Source organism: Pleurodeles waltl, chromosome 10 (genome assembly GCF_031143425.1).
Source record: "Pleurodeles waltl isolate 20211129_DDA chromosome 10, aPleWal1.hap1.20221129, whole genome shotgun sequence".
NCBI lineage: Eukaryota > Metazoa > Chordata > Amphibia > Caudata > Salamandridae > Pleurodeles > Pleurodeles waltl.
The window spans coordinates 499,298-517,257 of NC_090449.1; the positions used below are offsets into that span (position 1 = coordinate 499,298).

The 17,960-nt window shown below is 55.1% G+C and overlaps 2 protein-coding genes across 4 annotated transcripts in view; one reads left to right on the top strand and one right to left on the bottom strand.

The window, feature by feature from the left end:
* The window catches only part of LOC138260861 (RIB43A-like with coiled-coils protein 2), a 66,259-nt gene extending 56,402 nt beyond the window's left edge, over positions 1-9,857 (bottom strand). For 2 of the 3 annotated variants that reach the window (XM_069209290.1, XM_069209288.1), the window contains exons 1-2: positions 9,720-9,857; positions 8,029-8,106 (exon numbers count right to left, since the gene is read on the bottom strand). The gene's annotated coding sequence lies outside the window, so the exon portion shown is untranslated. Of the gene's footprint in view, positions 1-8,028; positions 8,107-8,467; positions 8,487-9,719 lie in introns of those variants that run through there. The other variant, XM_069209289.1, reaches the window with a different exon arrangement.
* Positions 9,858-10,255: 398 nt separating this feature from the next.
* Positions 10,256-17,960, top strand: part of SMC1A (structural maintenance of chromosomes 1A) — a 205,068-nt gene continuing 197,363 nt past the window's right edge. The window contains exon 1 of the mRNA XM_069209287.1: positions 10,256-10,466. Coding sequence (XP_069065388.1) covers positions 10,358-10,466 — 109 coding nt within the window. The 5' untranslated portion in view covers positions 10,256-10,357. The remainder of the gene's footprint in view (positions 10,467-17,960) is intronic.

The window sequence follows — 17,960 nt, forward strand, 5'->3', positions numbered from 1 at the left end:
TGGAAGTGTAAGGGGAGGAGTGTCAGACAGTGATGGAAGTGTAAGGTGAGGAGTGTCAGACAGCGATGGAAGTGTAAGGTGAGGAGTGTCAGACAGCGATGGAAGTGTAAGGGGAGGAGTGTCAGACAGCGATGGAAGTGTAAGGGGAGGAGTGTCAGACAGTGATGGAAGTGTAAGGGGAGGAGTGTCAGACAGTGATGGAAGTGTAAGGTGAGGAGTGTCAGACAGCGATGGAAGTGTAAGGTGAGGAGTGTCAGACAGCGATGGAAGTGTAAGGGGAGGAGTGTCAGGCAGTGATGGAAGTGTAAGGTGAGGAGCGTCAGGGAGCGATGGAAGTGTAAAGTGAGGAGTGTCAGGCAGCGATGGAAGTGTAAGGTGAGGAGTGTCAGGCAGCGATGGAAGTGTAAGGCGAGGAGTGTCAGACAGTGATGGAAGTGTAAGGTGAGGAGCGTCAGGGAGCGATGGAAGTGTAAGGTGAGGAGTATCAGGCAGGGACAGAAGTGTAAGGTGAGGTGTGTCAGGCAGCGATGGAAGTGTAAGGCGAGGAGTGTCAGGCAGCGATGGAAGTGTAAGGGGAGGAGTGTCAGACAGTGATGGAAGTGTATAGAGACGAGTGTCAGACAGCGATGGAAGTGTAAGGTGAGGAGTGTCAGGCAGCGATGGAAGCATAAAGTGAGGAGTGTCAGGCAGCGATGGAAGTGTAAGGTGAGGAGTGTCAGGCAGCGATGGAAGTGTAAGGTGAGGAGTGTCAGACAGCGATGGAAGTGTAAGGTGAGGAGTGTCAGGCAGCGATGGAAGTGTAAGGTGAGGAGTGTCAGACAGCGATGGAAGTGTAAAGTGAGGAGTGTCAGGCAACGATGGAAGTGTAAAGTGAGGAGTGTCAGGCAGGGACAGAAGTGTAAGGTGAGGAGTGTCAGGCAGGGATGGAAGTGTAAAGTGAGGAGTGTCAGGCAGGGATGGAAGTGTAAGGTGAGGTGTGTCAGGCAGCGATGGAAGTGTAAGGTGAGGAGTGTCAGGCAGCGATGGAAGTGTAAGGTGAGGAGTGTCAAGCAGGGACAGAAGTGTAAGGTGAGGAGTGTCAGGCAACGATGGAAGTGTAAGGTGAGGAGTGTCAGGCAACGATGGAAGTGTAAGGTGAGGAGTGTCAGGCAACGATGGAAGTGTAAGGTGAGGAGTGTCAGGCAGCGATGGAAGTGTAAAGTGAGGAGTGTCAGGCAGGGACAGAAGTGTAAGGTGAGGAGTGTCAGGCAGGGATGGAAGTGTAAAGTGAGGAGTGTCAGGCAGGGATGGAAGTGTAAGGTGAGGTGTGTCAGGCAGCGATGGAAGTGTAAGGTGAGGAGTGTCAGGCAGCGATGGAAGTGTAAGGTGAGGAGTGTCAAGCAGGGACAGAAGTGTAAGGTGAGGAGTGTCAGGCAGCGATGGAAGTGTAAGGTGAGGAGTGTCAGACAGTGATGGAAGTGTAAAGTGAGGAGTGTCAGGCAACGATGGAAGTGTAAGGTGAGGAGTGTCAGGCAACGATGGAAGTGTAAGGTGAGGAGTGTCAGGCAACGATGGAAGTGTAAGGTGAGGAGTGTCAGGCAACGATGGAAGTGTAAGGTGAGGAGTGTCAGGCAGCGATGGAAGTGTAAAGTGAGGAGTGTCAGGCAGGGACAGAAGTGTAAGGTGAGGAGTGTCAGGCAGGGATGGAAGTGTAAAGTGAGGAGTGTCAGGCAGGGATGGAAGTGTAAGGTGAGGTGTGTCAGGCAGCGATGGAAGTGTAAGGTGAGGAGTGTCAGGCAGCGATGGAAGTGTAAGGTGAGGAGTGTCAAGCAGGGACAGAAGTGTAAGGTGAGGTGTGTCAGGCAGCGATGGAAGTGTAAAGTGAGGAGTGTCAGGGAGCGATGGAAGTGTAAGGGGAGGAGTGTCAGGCAGCGATGGAAGTGTAAGGGGAGGAGTGTCAGGGAGCGATGGAAGTGTAAGGTGAGGAGTGTCAGGCAGCGATGGAAGTGTAAGGTGAGGAGTGTCAGGCAGCGATGGAAGTGTAAGGGGAGGAGTGTCAGGCAGCGATGGAAGTGTAAGGTGAGGAGTGTCAGGCAGCGATGGAAGTGTAAAGTGAGGAGTGTCAGGCAGGGATGGAAGTGTAAGGGGAGGAGTGTCAGGGAGCGATGGAAGTGTAAAGTGAGGAGTGTCAGGCAGGGATGGAAGTGTAAGGGGAGGAGTGTCAGGCAGCGATGGAAGTGTAAGGTGAGGAGTGTCAGGCAGCGATGGAAGTGTAAAGTGAGGAGCGTCAGGGAGCGATGGAAGTGTAAAGTGAGGAGTGTCAGGCAGCGATGGAAGTGTAAAGTGAGGAGTGTCAGGCAGCGATGGAAGTGTAAAGTGAGGAGTGTCAGGGAGCGATGGAAGTGTAAGGTGAGGAGTGTCAGGCAGCGATGGAAGTGTAAGGTGAGGAGTGTCAGGCAGGGATGGAAGTGTAAAGTGAGGAGTGTCAGGCAGGGACAGAAGTGTAAGGTGAGGAGTGTCAGGCAGGGATGGAAGTGTAAAGTGAGGAGTGTCAGGCAGGGATGGAAGTGTAAGCGTGGAGTGTCAGGCAGGGAGAGATGTGAAATGTTTAGTGTGCCAGAACCAGACCAGCATGGTGGTATCTTTGAATTATATCTAGAGCAGAAGAATTGTGAGAAGGACAGGGGGTGGGCAATGTCAGAAGGAGCTGGAATTGCTGGGTGGTGTAAAGATTTGCTGGAAGTGCTGGATGATACTGTCCGTAGTACCTGAAGGTGTAAAAGGCCATCAGTTGAAGCAGAAAGTGCTGGGGGTAGTTAGTGGGAAAGTTAGAATTTCCGCTGGGAGCCTCATGGCCAGGGAAGCTGCAAACTGCGGAGCAATGCTTGAGAGGGTACAAATTCTGGGAGTATGTTGGACCTTTTTGCATAGTCATCCCTAAACTGTTTGCCTCTTTTCTCCTATTTTTTCTGACTTTTTTTGTTGGCTTTAGGACTGTGGGCACTTTACCACTGCTAACCAGTGCTAACGTGCATATGCTCTCTGTCTAAATTGTGATTAGTTTGTCCATGATTGGCATATTTGATTTACTGGTAAGTCCCTAGTAAAGTGTACTATGTGTGCCCAGGGCTTGAAAATCAAATGCTACTAATGGGCCTCCAACACTGATTGTGCCATCCACATGAGTAGCCCGGTAAACATTTCTCAGACCTGCCACTGCAGTGCCTGTGTGTTTAGTTTTAAACAGTTCGACCTGGCAAGTGTACCCACATGCCAGGCCCAAACCTTCTCTTTTATTACATGTGTCACCCCAAAAGTAGGCCCTAGCTAGTCCCATGGGCAGGGTACAGTGTAATTAAAAGGTAGGGGATGTAATGGTGTGTTTTACATGTCCTGATTGTGAAATACTGCTAAATTCGGGTTTCACTATTGCAAGGCTTATCTCTCCCATAAGTTAACATGGGAGCTGCCTTTAAATGTCTTTTAAGTGTAGTTTCACATTGGGAGCAGATAGACATATGGAGTTTTGGGTCTCTGGACTCACAAAAAGACATCTTTTAGTAGAGTTGTTTTTTAAATTGTCTGTTTGAAAATTCCACTTTTAGAAAGTGAAATTTTCTTGCTTAACCATTCTGTGCCTTTGCCTGCCTGTGGAATCCACATCTGGGTCAGACTGACAGTTGGGCTGCTTGTCAATTCCCTCAAGACAGTGACACAAAGGGAGCTGAGGAGTGTCCTGCATATTCTGATGAGTCTCCTGGGCTAGAGTGGGGAGGGAGGAGCTGACACTTACATCTGAAAGGGCTGTGCCTGTCCTCACACAATGGAGTCTCCAACCCTCTGTTGTGCGTCTGGGGCCAAGCCTGGGCAAGGCAGGATCGTGTGAACAACTGAGACTTTCCTTTGAAGTGTGCCTACTTCAAAGCAGAAATAAGTTTAAGTAGTGGACCCAAAACCCCAGATTTTCAGATTACTTCTGGATTGAGAGGGATCTCTGCCAAGGAGAAGAGCTTGATGCTTGAGGAGGACCTGCCAGTTGCTTTACTGTGCTGGACTGCTACTGCTTCTACCTTAGGAGGGAAAGAACTGGACTTTGCTTTCTGAAATCCTGCTTGTGAAGTTTCCCCAAGGGCTTGGACTGAGCTTGCCTCCTGTTTAGACGTTTCAGGGACATCAAAGACTTCACCTGTCAACACCTGGGTACTCCTGCTGAGGACCCTGACTTGCCAAGTGGTGCCAATCCAGTTCCTGGGTCCTTGGAAGTGAGTTCTGGTGAGAAAAATCAGTCAATGCGTTTACCAATGTCTCCTTTTGCGGGTATGCCGTGGTCATCGGTGGGCACTACAGACCAGCTGGAGAAGTTCAGGTGGCTGCTGGTTTTGGCGGGAGCAGCTGCAGAAAATCATTGGAGCTGGTGCCAGGCCACTGCCGGGGACCACTTGGAAAAGCACTGCACAGGTGGACTTAAAGGTAAGTCTGGTGGGTCTCCTTGGAGTGTCAAGGTCGCTAGGGGGAGGGACCCTTAGGGCACAACTGGTTATTTGTTGCAGTGCACAGGGCGGCCAGGTGCAGAGCAAATCTGTGAGCCAGGAGCTGTGCACAAAGGTGCCTGTGGAAGCAGAAGGTAGGTCTCTTTGAGGGTCGCTTGCAGGTCAGCAGGGGCACTCTGATGGGAGTTCCTGGTAGTTTCTGAAAGTCCCTCAAATGGAGCTTCCCCCTGGTCCTTTTACAGTCCGGTACAGACTGTCCTTCTTGGTGTCCATTGTGAGGTGACCAGTACCTAGGGCTATTGCATGGTTTGGCCACTGGAAGGCGCAGTGCCACAAAGCTTGACACACTTGCAGGTTTTGTCCTCACGGTCCATCGAGTGGAGTTTGGTCTGGATGTGATGTCCGGTTCCTTGGTCAACAGTCAGTCAGTGAAGTGGCCTTCACTGGGTCTTTGGTCTTGAGTTGCAGGAGAGAGAAGACTTCACTCTGGAGGGAGATCTTTGGCAATTTTCAAAGAGTGGAAGTCCTCTGGGAGTTTGTAGAGTCTGTCCAGTGTCCAAGCAACCCCTCAGCGGGGGTTGTCGAGTCCTGGGTGCGACAGGCAGGGTTTGGGGCCTTTTCTTTGTGCAGCAGGAATGCAGTTCTTGAACCTTGGGCCTTCTTTGTTGCTGGTCTTCTTTTGCCCTTAGAATCTAATTTCTTGGTCTAGTGATGCCCACTAATTACTGTATTTAGGGCAGTACCTAGTAGTGACCAAAAGGTCATATACCTTAGGGTGGCTGCACCCACCAAGTGACCACTTCCGGTGGGCAGGGGTCACTGCTCTACACCTAATTGGCTATTTTCCTTCCATCCAAGATGGAGGGAAATTGGAGAGGTCGCCTTGCATGCAAGCTGGGGTTGACCACTCCTCCTGTCCTTTGTGTGGCTTTCTGCCGTTGCTCCCGCCAAAAGTGGGGGTTTCCAATAGAGGTGGCCATCTGCTGCTAGCAACATGCGTAGGGGTCGCGTTTCAAGGGCGGTAAGCCCTTTGAAGTGCGCCAGCAGGGCAGTGAACATTCCTGAGGGAGGAAGGGCTTCGTTCTGGGACCCAGAGAGAAGGATCTCTCACCCCAGGGTTCCAGAATCTTGTCTGGTGGTGGCAGGCTGGTTGTGATTGCCCATGCCAGGGTAGTTAGCTTTTGCAGGGTGCACCTCTAAGGTGACCCCTGGGTATATTTTGTAATAAATCCAGTACTGGTACCAGTTTGGATTTATCATTCTGAGTTGTTTGAGACCAAACACACCACTGTTCAGAGTAGCCATCATGTAGCTGTGAAACTCATACTGACCAGTGTCCAGGACATGTATTAATATGGCTGCCCTGTTCACTTAGTATGTCCAAGGTTTGGCAAGGACACAGTAGGGGCATATTGCTCATGCAACTATGCCCACACATACATTATAGTGTACCCTGCTTAGGGCTGGAAGGCCTACCAGAGGGGCGGCTTACCTATAGTGCATGCAGTGTGTGGTGAACAGGGCACAGGGGCTGTGTGCCACGTCGAGTTTGTCTATTAGGATTGCATCAGAACACTCAGCCTGCAATGACAGTGCTGGATGCTTCTGGATGCATGGCCCTAGAGGGTGGCACAATATGTGCTGCTGTCCTTAGGGGTCTACCCTTAGTACCCCACGCCCTGGGTACCTAAGTGCCATTTACTAGGGACTTACAGGGGCAGCTAAAGGTGTTGCCAACTGTGCCAGTGCATCACAACAGTTTTAGGGAAAGAGATCTGGCCCAGGGAACCTGGTTACCAGGTGCCCTGGGCACTAACAATTTTGAAACTACATCAAATACCAGGTGAAAAGTGGTGGCTAACCATGACAAAAGAGGCTTTTCTCACAGCAGTGTCAGATGAGATGTAAGTGCTGGGAGCAGCATCTGGGAAGCTCTGAGCACTAAAAGAATTGTCTGGGGAAGCTGCAAATAGTGGAGGGAACACGGGGGAAGCAAGCTGCAAGTGCAGCGTTGGGGCTTTGAAGTGGTGGGAGCTCTGCCTGGGGAACCTGCACGTTCTGGGAGTAGGGTCAGGGGGCTGCAAGTGTTGGAAGCAGTGCTGGAGAAGAAGCAAGTGCTGGAACCAGTGCGTGCGGAAGCTACAAGTACTGGCTGCAGTGCCTGAGAAGCAGCAAGTGCTGGAGGCAGTGCCTGAGAAGTAGCAAGTATTGGCAGCAGTGCGTGCGGAAGCTACAAGTAATGGCTGCAGTGACTGAGAAGCAGTTCCTGGGAAGCAGTGAGTGCTGGAAGCAGTGCCTAAGAAGCAGTGTCTGAGAAGAAGCAGGTACTGACAGCAGTGCCTGGGGAAGATGTAAATGTTGGAAACAGCATCCTGGGAAGCTGGAACAGATCGGAGACGTGTCAGAGAAATGCAGAGGATGAAGCAGTGGTAGACAGAGAGTTGGCTGTGACCGTGAAACTGGTGTTGATCAGTGCCAGAAGAACTGAGATTGTCTATATTACTTTAAATGATTGGTTTTAGTACAGCTTATGATGGACATTGTATCATGCCAGTCTGTGGGCTCTCTGAATAAGACTTTCTTGTCCATCTCTTGGGTTTATAATGAGGGGACTGATAACACAATATTTCTGTGGCTTGGGTGGTGGAGTTATAAGTTGTGTGTTTGTGGTTCACCAGGCCTGTGTGTGCCAAAGATACTGGTGCTCTGTGACGGCCTTTGCCACGAGCCAAAGTTATCTAAGCCCTCCCTTTCAACACAGTTAACTTGGCATACCCCTAACTGGCATATGTACCTGAGTAATATGTCCCTAGTGTATGGTACAAGGGATACTCAGGGCTTATACTTTAAATGCCCCCTCATTAGCTGCAGCACCCATTATCCCACCCACTACAGTGACAGTGCAAACATGACTGCAGGCCTTCCATTTGTAGCCTGACTGTTGAAGTTTTAAAATGCAAAGTCAACCCGTAAATGTTACCTCTTTTGACAGGTCAAAACATTTCCTTTTAATATTTATAAACTACCCATACACAGGCCTTATTGCCCATAAGGAAGGATGCATGGTATTTAAAATTGGGACATGTAGAAATGCAATGTTTAACATGTGCCTACAGTGAAAAAGCCTGAAAAGTTATTTTCACTATAGCATGCTGGCATGGCTCCTATAGAAAAACACTGAGTTGTCTTTCAAAATAGAACACTACTAATTGCGGTTAGGAAAAAGCTAAAAAAAAATAAACAAGTATTTTTAATAGTTATTAAAATACAATTAAAAGGTGAAGTTGTATTTTTGATAAATATATAAATATTAAGGCGAGGGTACTTTTAATAAAGTTACCTTTTTCCTGCATAAAGCATCTGCTGTTTCATTTGCAATCGCTTCCCCATTTCCGCCAGTTGTAATTAGCATTTGAATAGGGAAAGCAAGACAAAGCTACTTGAAAGTAGAGAAAGCGGAGGCTTCGGCATTCTTTGCATTAGAGTTCATCCGTCATCTGGGCTAGATATTTCAAATAATCACGAAACAGAACCAGAAGTAAGAGAAACAGCCACAAACCTCTTACACCGCCTTGGAGCAGGAACTCCTACTGAGGAACAGTGATGGCTCCTTGAAGAGGCACCGAAGATCCAGGTGCTGAGAAAAGAGAGCAGACACTAGTGAGCCAGGGGCACAGTGAAAGTGTGGCCCTCTTCTTTCATCTTGTAATCTTGGCCCTGCTCTCACCCCTCTACTCTATCACCTTGCCACCTCCATCCTCTTTCACCCCCTGCCCCTTCTGTCCTCAGGCTCACTCTATCCACCACCCTCTCCCTCCCATGCCCCCCTCCCTCCCATCTCTTCTTCCCTCTCTCTTGCTTCCTCCTCTCCACTCCCTGCCCATGGCCTTCCCTCACCTCAACATGTTAACTTCTCTTTCTCTTCTGTGCCCCACTTTCCATCCCTCTATCCTCCTCTTCAATCCCATGCCCTGGACTCTTCACAGGGAAGCACAGACCTTCTCTCCCCCCTCTTCCGCTTTAACTCAGTGCTGCTCTCTTTCCTTCTCTCTCCTTCCCTTCTATTTCTCTCTATTCCTTCTCTCTCTCTCTTCATCCTCTCTCCTCTCACTCTTTATCTCCCTCTCCTCATCTTCTTTCTCCCTTCCCGCCCTCTCTACTACTCTTCCTCTCTCTTCCTCCGTCTTCACCTCTCTTCCTCTCTCTCTCATCCTCTTCCACCCTCTTCCTCTCTCTCTCCTCACTTCTCTCTCCTCCTCTTCCTCTCTCTTCTCTCTCTCCTCCTCTTCCACCCTCTTCCTTTCTCTCCTCCTATTCCGCCCTCTCCCTTTCTCTCCTCCTCTTCCTCCCTTATCTTTCCTCTCCTCCCTCCCTCCCTCCTCCTCTTCCTCCCTTACTTCTCTCTTCCTCTTCCCTCTCTTTCCTCTTCCTCCCTCCCTCTCTCCTCCTCTTCCTCCCTCTCTCCTCCTCTCTCCTCCTCTTGCTCCCTTCTCTCTACTCCATGTCCGCCCTCCCTCTCTTCTCTCTCCCGCTCTCCCTCCTCCTCCTCTTCCTCTCTCTCCTCCTCCCTCTCTCTTTCTCCTCCTCCTTCTCTCCTCCTCTCCTCCCTCTCCTCTTCCCCCTCTCTCTCTCCTCCTCTCCCTCCCTCCTCCTTCTCTCCTCCTCTCCTCCCTCTCCTCTTCCCTCTCTCTCTCCTCCTCTCTCTCCCTCCTCCTCCTTCTCTCCTCCTCTCCTCTTCCCCCCCTCTCTCTCCTCCTTCTCTCCTCCTCTCCTCCCTCTCCTCTTCCCTCTCTCTCTCCTCCTCTCTCTCCCTCCTCCTCCTTCTCTCCTCCTCTCCTCTTCCCCCCCTCTCTCTCCTCCTTCTCTCCTCCTCTCCTCCCTCTCCTCTTCCCTCTCTCTCTCCTCCTCTCTCTCCCTCCTCCTCCTTCTCTCCTCCTCTCCTCTTCCCCCCCTCTCTCTCCTCCTTCTCTCCTCCTCTCCTCCCTCTCCTCTTCCCTCTCTCTCTCCTCCTCTCTCTCCCTCCTCCTCCTTCTCTCCTCCTCTCCTCTTCCCCCCCTCTCTCTCCTCCTTCTCTCCTCCTCTCCTCCCTCTCCTCTTCCCCCTCTCTCTCTCCTCCTCTCTCTCCCTCCTCCTCCTTCTCTCCTCCTCTCCTCCCTCTCCTCTTCCCTCTCTCTCTCCTCCTCTCTCTCCCTCCTCCTCCTTCTCTCCTCCTCTCCTCCCTCTCCTCTTCCCTCTCTCCTCCTCTCTCACCTGCACCCCGCGGTCCTCTCCGCTGAGTGTGTTAGTTCCGTCACCATAGCAGCGGGTGCTACCAAGAATGGAAATGTGTGGGGGGGTTGCTGGACTGCTCTCTACTACCCCGAAACACCCGCCTACCCCCTTTGAAACCCGTGAGACCTGCCGAATCAGCTCCCCCAGCGGAACAGGAGCACTTCCACAGTCCTCCCCTCCCGCCCACCTCGCCGAGTACTTGGTCTATTCCATAATCAAAGCTGCGGGGAGCCTCTAGTGCGCATGCTTCCGCGCACGGTGGCCATCTTTGTTTGGGGAGTCTTTTGTAGTAAATAGCCGAAGCGCACTCTTCTGAGGGCAGCAGTGGCCATCTTCGTTTGGGGAGTCTTGGTTCGTACTGCGGCGGCCATCTTCGTTTGGGGAGCGTTCGCTCATAACGCCGTTCCGGCGGCCATGCTAGACTGGAAGAGTACGGCAAGCAGCGGTCAAGACTGACAGTTCAACCGGAAGTGTGGCACAGAGAAGCAGGAAATCAGGCTCGGAAGAGCCGGAAGTGTGGCACTGAAGCCGGAAGTTGTCAGTGAGTTGATCCGTGAAGCGGGAGCCGTGAACGCGGGAGTACCGGAGCCGCCCCCGGTGCCCCCCCCGCCGCCACCATGGGCTTCCTGAAGCTTATCGAAATCGAGAACTTCAAGTCCTACAAAGGACGCCAGATAGTGGGGCCCTTCCGGACCTTCACGGCCATCATCGGGCCCAACGGCTCAGGTACCCCCGGGGGGCTTGAGGGGGCACCAGAGACCTGGGGGGGGGGCCCTCCTGACCCGTCAGCTGCTGCACAGAGCCCCGGGGGGAGGGGGCTGGAGCCATCCCTGACACCCCCTCAGAGACAGTTTATTAAACAGACTTCACTGGGGTCTCTTCTGTGCCCCCCCCCCCGAAAATCAGGGACTCACCCCCCCCCCCCCAGTGCTCACTCCAGAGGAGTCACCCCCAGTATAACACAGCCCCCCCAGGAGTGTTCACTCCACAGACTACAGAGGAGTCACCCCCCCAGCATCCCACAGCCCCCCCAGGAGTGTTCACTCCACAGACTACAGAGGAGTCACCCCCCCAGCATCCCACAGCCCCCCCAGGAGTGTTCACTCCACAGACTACAGAGGAGTCACCCCCCAGCATCCCACAGCCCCGAGTGTTCACTCCATATACTACAGAGGAGTCACCCCAGCATCCCACAGACCCCCATAGTGTTCACTCCACAGACTACAGAGGAGTCCCCCCCCCCCCCCCCAGGAGTGTTCACTCCACAGACTACAGAGGAGTCACCCCCAGCATCCCACAGCCCCCCCAGGAGTGTTCACTCCACAGACTACAGAGGAGTCACCCCCCAGCATCCCACAGCCCTCGAGTGTTCACTCCCTAGACTACAGAGGAGTCACCCCAGCATCCCACAGCCCCCCCCCAGGAGTGTTCACTCCACAGACTACAGGGGAGTCACCCACAGCATCCCACAGCCCCCGAGTGTTCACTCCATAGACTACAAAGGAGTCACCCCCAGCATCCCACAGCCCCCGAGTGCTCACTCCATATACTACAGAGGAGTGACCCCCAGCATCCCCCAGCCCCCCCAGGAGTGTTCACTCCATAGACTACAGAGGAGTCACCCCCCAGCATCCCACAGCCCCCCCAGGAGTGTTCACTCCACAGACTACAGAGGAGTCACCCCCAGTATAACACAGCCCCCCCAGGAGTGTTCACTCCATAGACTACAGAGGAGTCACCCCAGCATCCCACAGCCCCCCCAGGAGTGTTCACTCCACAGACTACAGAGGAGTCACCCCCCAGCATCCCACAGCCCCCCCAGGAGTGTTCACTCCATGGACTACAAAGGAGTCACCCCCAGCATCCCACAGCCCCCCCAGGAGTGTTCACTCCACAGACTACAGAGGAGTCACCCCCCAGCATCCCACAGCCCCCCCAGGAGTGTTCACTCCCCAGACTACAGAGGAGTCACCCCCCAGCATCCCACAGCCCCGAGTGTTCACTCCACAGACTACAGAGGAGTCACCCCCCAGCATCCCACAGCCCCCCCAGGAGTGTTCACTCCACAGACTACAGGGGAGTCACCCCCAGCATCCCACAGCCCCCGAGGGTTCACTCCATAGACTACAGAGGAGTCACCCCCAGCATCCCACAGACCCCCCAGGAGTGTTCACTCCATAGACTACAGAGGAGTCAACCCCCAGCATCCCAGAGCCCCCGAGTGTTCACTCCATAGACTACAGAGGAGTCACCCCCCCCCCCAGCATCCCACAGACCCCCGAGTGCTCACTCCACAGACTACAGAGGAGTCACCCCAGCATCCCCAGCCCCCCCAGGAGTGTTCACTCCATAGACTACAAAGGAGTCACCCTCAGCATCCCACAGCCCCCCCAGGAGTGTTCACTCCACAGACTACAGAGGAGTCACCCCCCAGCATCCCACAGCCCCCGAGTGTTCACTCCACAGACTACAGAGGAGTCACCCCCCAGCATCCCACAGCCCCCCCAGGAGTGTTCACTCCACAGACTACAGAGGAGTCACCCCCCAGCATCCCACAGCCCCCCCAGGAGTGTTCACTCCACAGACTACAGAGGAGTCACCCCCCAGCATTCCACAGCCCTCGAGTGTTCACTCCACAGACTACAGAGGAGTCACCCCCAGCATCCCACAGCCCCCCCAGGAGTGTTCACTCCATAGACTACAGAGGAGTCACCCCCAGCATCCCAGAGCCCCCCGAGTGTTCACTCCATAGACTACAGAGGAGTCACCCCCAGCATCCCACAGACCCCCGAGTGTTCACTCCACAGACTACAGAGGAGTCACCCCCCCAGCATCCCAGAGCCCCCGAGTGTTCACTCCATAGACTACAGAGGAGTCACCCCCCAGCATCCCACAGCCCTCGAGTGTTCACTCCCTAGACTACAGAGGAGTCACCCCAGCATTCCACAGACCCCCGAGGGTTCACTCCATAGACTACAGAGGAGTCACCCCCAGCATCCCACAGCCCCCGAGTGTTCACTCCACAGACGAGTCACCCCAGCATCCCACAGCCCTCGAGTGTTCACTCCCTAGACTACAGAGGAGTCACCCCAGCATTCCACAGACCCCCGAGGGTTCACTCCATAGACTACAGAGGAGTCACCTCCAGCATCCCACAGCCCCCCCAGGAGTGTTCACTCCACAGACTACAGAGGAGTCACCCCCCAGCATCCCACAGACCCCCCAGGAGTGTTCACTCCACAGACTACAGAGGAGTCACCCCCAGCATCCCACAGACCCCCCAGGAGTGTTCACTCCATAGACTACAAAGGAGTCACCCCCCAGCATCCCACAGCCCCCGAGTGTTCACTCCATAGACTACAGAGGAGTCACCCCCAGCATCCCACAGCCCCCCCAGGAGTGTTCACTCCACAGACTACAGGGGAGTCACCCCCAGCATCCCTCAGACCCCCGAGTGTTCACTCCATAGACTACAGAGGAGTCAACCCCAACATCCCACAGACCCCCGAGTGTTCACTCCATAGACTACAGAGGAGTCACCCCCAGCATCCCACAGACCCCCGAGGGTTCACTCCATAGACCACAGAGGAGTCACCCCCCAGCATCCCACAGACCCCCGAGGGTTCACTCCATAGACTACAGAGGAGTCACCCCCAGCATCCCACAGCCCCCGAGTGTTCACTCCATAGACTACAGAGGAGTCACCCCCCCAGCATCCCAGAGCCCCCGAGTGTTCACTCCATAGACTACAGAGGAGTCACCCCCAGCATCCCACAGACCCCAGAGTGTTCACTCCACAGACTACAGAGGAGTCACCCCCCAGCATCCCAGAGCCCCCGAGTGTTCACTCCATAGACTACAGAGGAGTCACCCCCAGCATCCCACAGACCCCCCCGAGTGTTCACTCCATAGACTACAGAGGAGTCACCCCCCCAGCATCCCAGAGCCCCCAAGTGTTCACTCCATAGACTACAGAGGAGTCACCCCCCCAGCATCCCAGAGCCCCCAAGTGTTCACTCCATAGACTACAGAGGAGTCACCCCCCCAGCATCCCAGAGCCCCCGAGTGTTCACTCCACAGACTACAGAGGAGTCACCCCCCCAGCATCCCACACACCCCCCGAGTGCTCACTCCATAGACTACAGAGGAGTCACTCCCAGCATCCCACAGCCCCCGAGTGTTCACTCCATAGACTACAGAGGAGTCACCCCCCAGCATCCCACAGACCCCAGAGGGTTCACTCCATAGACGAGTCACCCCCCAGCATCCCACAGCCCCCCGAGTGTTCACTCCATAGACTACAGAGGAGTCACCCCCAGCATCCCACAGACCCCCAGAGTGCTCACTCCATAGACTACAGAGGAGTCACCCTCAGCATCCCACAGACCCCCATAGTGTTCACTCCATAGACTACAGAGGAGTCACCCCCAGCATCCCACAGACCCCCGAGGGTTCACTCCATAGACTACAGAGGAGTCACCCCCAGCATCCCACAGACCCCCCTAGTGTTCACTCCACAGACTACAGAGGAGTCACCCCCCCAGCATCCCAGAGCCCCCGAGTGTTCACTCCACAGACTACAGAGGAGTCACCCCCCCAGCATCCCACAGACCCCCCCGAGTGTTCACTCCATAGACTACAGAGGAGTCACTCCCAGCATCCCACAGCCCCCGAGTGTTCACTCCATAGACCACAGAGGAGTCACCCCAGCATCCCACAGCCCCCACAGGAGTGTTCACTCCATAGACTACAGAGGAGTCACCCCCCAGCATCCCACAGCCCCCGAGTGTTCACTCCACAGACTACAGAGGAGTCACTCCCAGCATCCCACAGCCCCCGAGTGTTCACTCCATAGACTACAGAGGAGTCACCCCCAGCATCCCCCAGCCCCCCCAGGAGTGTTCACTCCACAGACTACAGAGGAGTCACCCCCAGCATCCCACAGCCCCCCCAGGAGTGTTCACTCCACAGACTACAGAGGAGTCACCCCCCAGCATCCCACAGCTCCCCCAGGAGTGTTCACGCCATAGACTACAGAGGAGTCACCCCCAGCATCCCACAGACCCCCATAGTGTTCACTCCACAGACTACAGAGGAGTCACCCCCAGCATCCCACAGCCCCGAGTGTTCACTCCACAGACTACAGAGGAGTCCCCCCCCCAGGAGTGTTCACTCCACAGACTACAGAGGAGTCACCCCCCAGCATCCCACAGCCCCCGAGTGTTCACTCCATAGACTACAGAGGAGTCACCCCCAGCATCCCACAGCCCCCCCAGGAGTGTTCACTCCACAGACTACAGAGGAGTCACCCCCCAGCATCCCACAGCCCTCGAGTGTTCACTCCCTAGACTACAGAGGAGTCACCCCAGCATCCCACAGCCCCCCCCAGGAGTGTTCACTCCACAGACTACAGGGGAGTCACCCACAGCATCCCACAGCCCCCGAGTGTTCACTCCATAGACTACAAAGGAGTCACCCCCAGCATCCCACAGCCCCCGAGTGCTCACTCCATATACTACAGAGGAGTGACCCCCTGCATCCCACAGCCCCCGAGTGTTCACTCCATAGACTACAGAGGAGTCACCCCCCAGCATCCCACAGCCCCCAGAGTGTTAACTCCACAGACTACAGAGGAGTCACCCCCCAGCATCCCACAGCCCCCCGAGTGTTCACTCCATAGACTACAGAGGAGTCAACCCCAACATCCCACAGACCCCCGAGTGTTCACTCCATAGACTACAGAGGAGTCACCCTCAACATCCCACAGACCCCCGAGTGTTCACTCCATAGACTACAGAGGAGTCACCCCTCCAGCATCCCACAGCCCCGAGTGTTCACTCCACAGACTACAGAGAAGTCACCCCCAGCATCCCACAGCCCCCGAGTGTTCACTCCATAGACTACAGAGGAGTCACCCCCAGCATCCCACAGACCCCCCGAGTGTTCACTCCACAGACTACAGAGGAGTCACCCCCCAGCATCCCAGAGCCCCCGAGTGTTCACTCCATAGACTACAGAGGAGTCACCCCCCTAGCATCCCAGAGCCCCCGAGTGTTCACTCCATAGACTACAGAGGAGTCACCCCCCAGCATCCCAGAGCCCCCGAGTGTTCACTCCACAGACTACAGAGGAGTCACCCCCCCAGCATCCCACAGACCCCCCCGAGTGTTCACTCCATAGACTACAGAGGAGTCACTCCCAGCATCCCACAGCCCCCGAGTGTTCACTCCATAGACTACAGAGGAGTCACCCCCCCAGCATCCCACAGACCCCAGAGGGTTCACTCCATAGACTACAGAGGAGTCACCCCCAGCATCCCACAGACCCCCGAGGGTTCACTCCATAGACTACAGAGGAGTCACCCCCAGCATCCCACAGACCCCCAGAGTGCTCACTCCATAGACTACAGAGGAGTCACCCCCAGCATCCCACAGACCCCCATAGTGTTCACTCCACAGACTACAGAGGAGTCACCCCCAGCATCCCCCAGCCCCCCCAGAGTGCTCACTCCACAGACTACAGAGGAGTCACTCCCAGCATCCCACAGCCCTCCCGAGTGTTCACTCCATAGACTACAGAGGAGTCACCCCAGCATCCCCCAGAATGTTCACTCCATAGACTAAAGAGGAGTCACCCCCAGCATCCCACAGCCCCGAGTGTTCACCCCATAGACTACAGAGGAGTCACCCCAGCATCCCACAGCCCCCGAGTGTTCACTCCATAGACTACAGAGGAGTCAAACCCCCCTCAGCATCCCACAGCCCCCCCAGAGTGCTCACTCCACAGACTACAGAGGAGTCACTCCCAGCATCCCACTGACCCCCAGAGTGCTCACTCCATAGACTACAGAGGAGTCACCCCCAGCATCCCACAGACCCCCATAGTGTTCACTCCACAGACTACAGAGGAGTCACCCCCCAGCATCCCACAGACCCCCGAGGGTTCACTCCATAGACTACAGAGGAGTCACCCCCAGCATCCCACAGACCCCCCGAGTGTTCACTCCACAGACTACAGAGGAGTCACCCCCAGCATCCCACAGCCCCCCCAGGAGTGTTCACTCCATGGACTACAAAGGAGTCACCCCCAGCATCCCACAGCCCCCCCAGGAGTGTTCACTCCACAGACTACAGAGGAGTCACCCCCCAGCATCCCACAGCCCCCCCAGGAGTGTTCACTCCCCAGACTACAGAGGAGTCACCCCCCAGCATCCCACAGCCCCGAGTGTTCACTCCACAGACTACAGAGGAGTCACCCCCCAGCATCCCACAGCCCCCCCAGGAGTGTTCACTCCACAGACTACAGGGGAGTCACCCCCAGCATCCCACAGCCCCCGAGGGTTCACTCCATAGACTACAGAGGAGTCACCCCCAGCATCCCACAGACCCCCCAGGAGTGTTCACTCCATAGACTACAGAGGAGTCAACCCCCAGCATCCCAGAGCCCCCGAGTGTTCACTCCATAGACTACAGAGGAGTCACCCCCCCCCCCCAGCATCCCACAGACCCCCGAGTGCTCACTCCACAGACTACAGAGGAGTCACCCCAGCATCCCCAGCCCCCCCAGGAGTGTTCACTCCATAGACTACAAAGGAGTCACCCTCAGCATCCCACAGCCCCCCCAGGAGTGTTCACTCCACAGACTACAGAGGAGTCACCCCCCAGCATCCCACAGCCCCCGAGTGTTCACTCCACAGACTACAGAGGAGTCACCCCCCAGCATCCCACAGCCCCCCCAGGAGTGTTCACTCCACAGACTACAGAGGAGTCACCCCCCAGCATCCCCCAGCCCCCCCAGGAGTGTTCACTCCACAGACTACAGAGGAGTCACCCCCCCCCAGCATCCCACAGACCCCCGAGTGCTCACTCCACAGACTACAGAGGAGTCACCCCAGCATCCCCAGCCCCCCCAGGAGTGTTCACTCCATAGACTACAAAGGAGTCACCCTCAGCATCCCACAGCCCCCCCAGGAGTGTTCACTCCACAGACTACAGAGGAGTCACCCCCCAGCATCCCACAGCCCCCGAGTGTTCACTCCACAGACTACAGAGGAGTCACCCCCCAGCATCCCACAGCCCCCCCAGGAGTGTTCACTCCACAGACTACAGAGGAGTCACCCCCCAGCATCCCACAGCCCCCCCAGGAGTGTTCACTCCACAGACTACAGAGGAGTCACCCCCCAGCATTCCACAGCCCTCGAGTGTTCACTCCACAGACTAC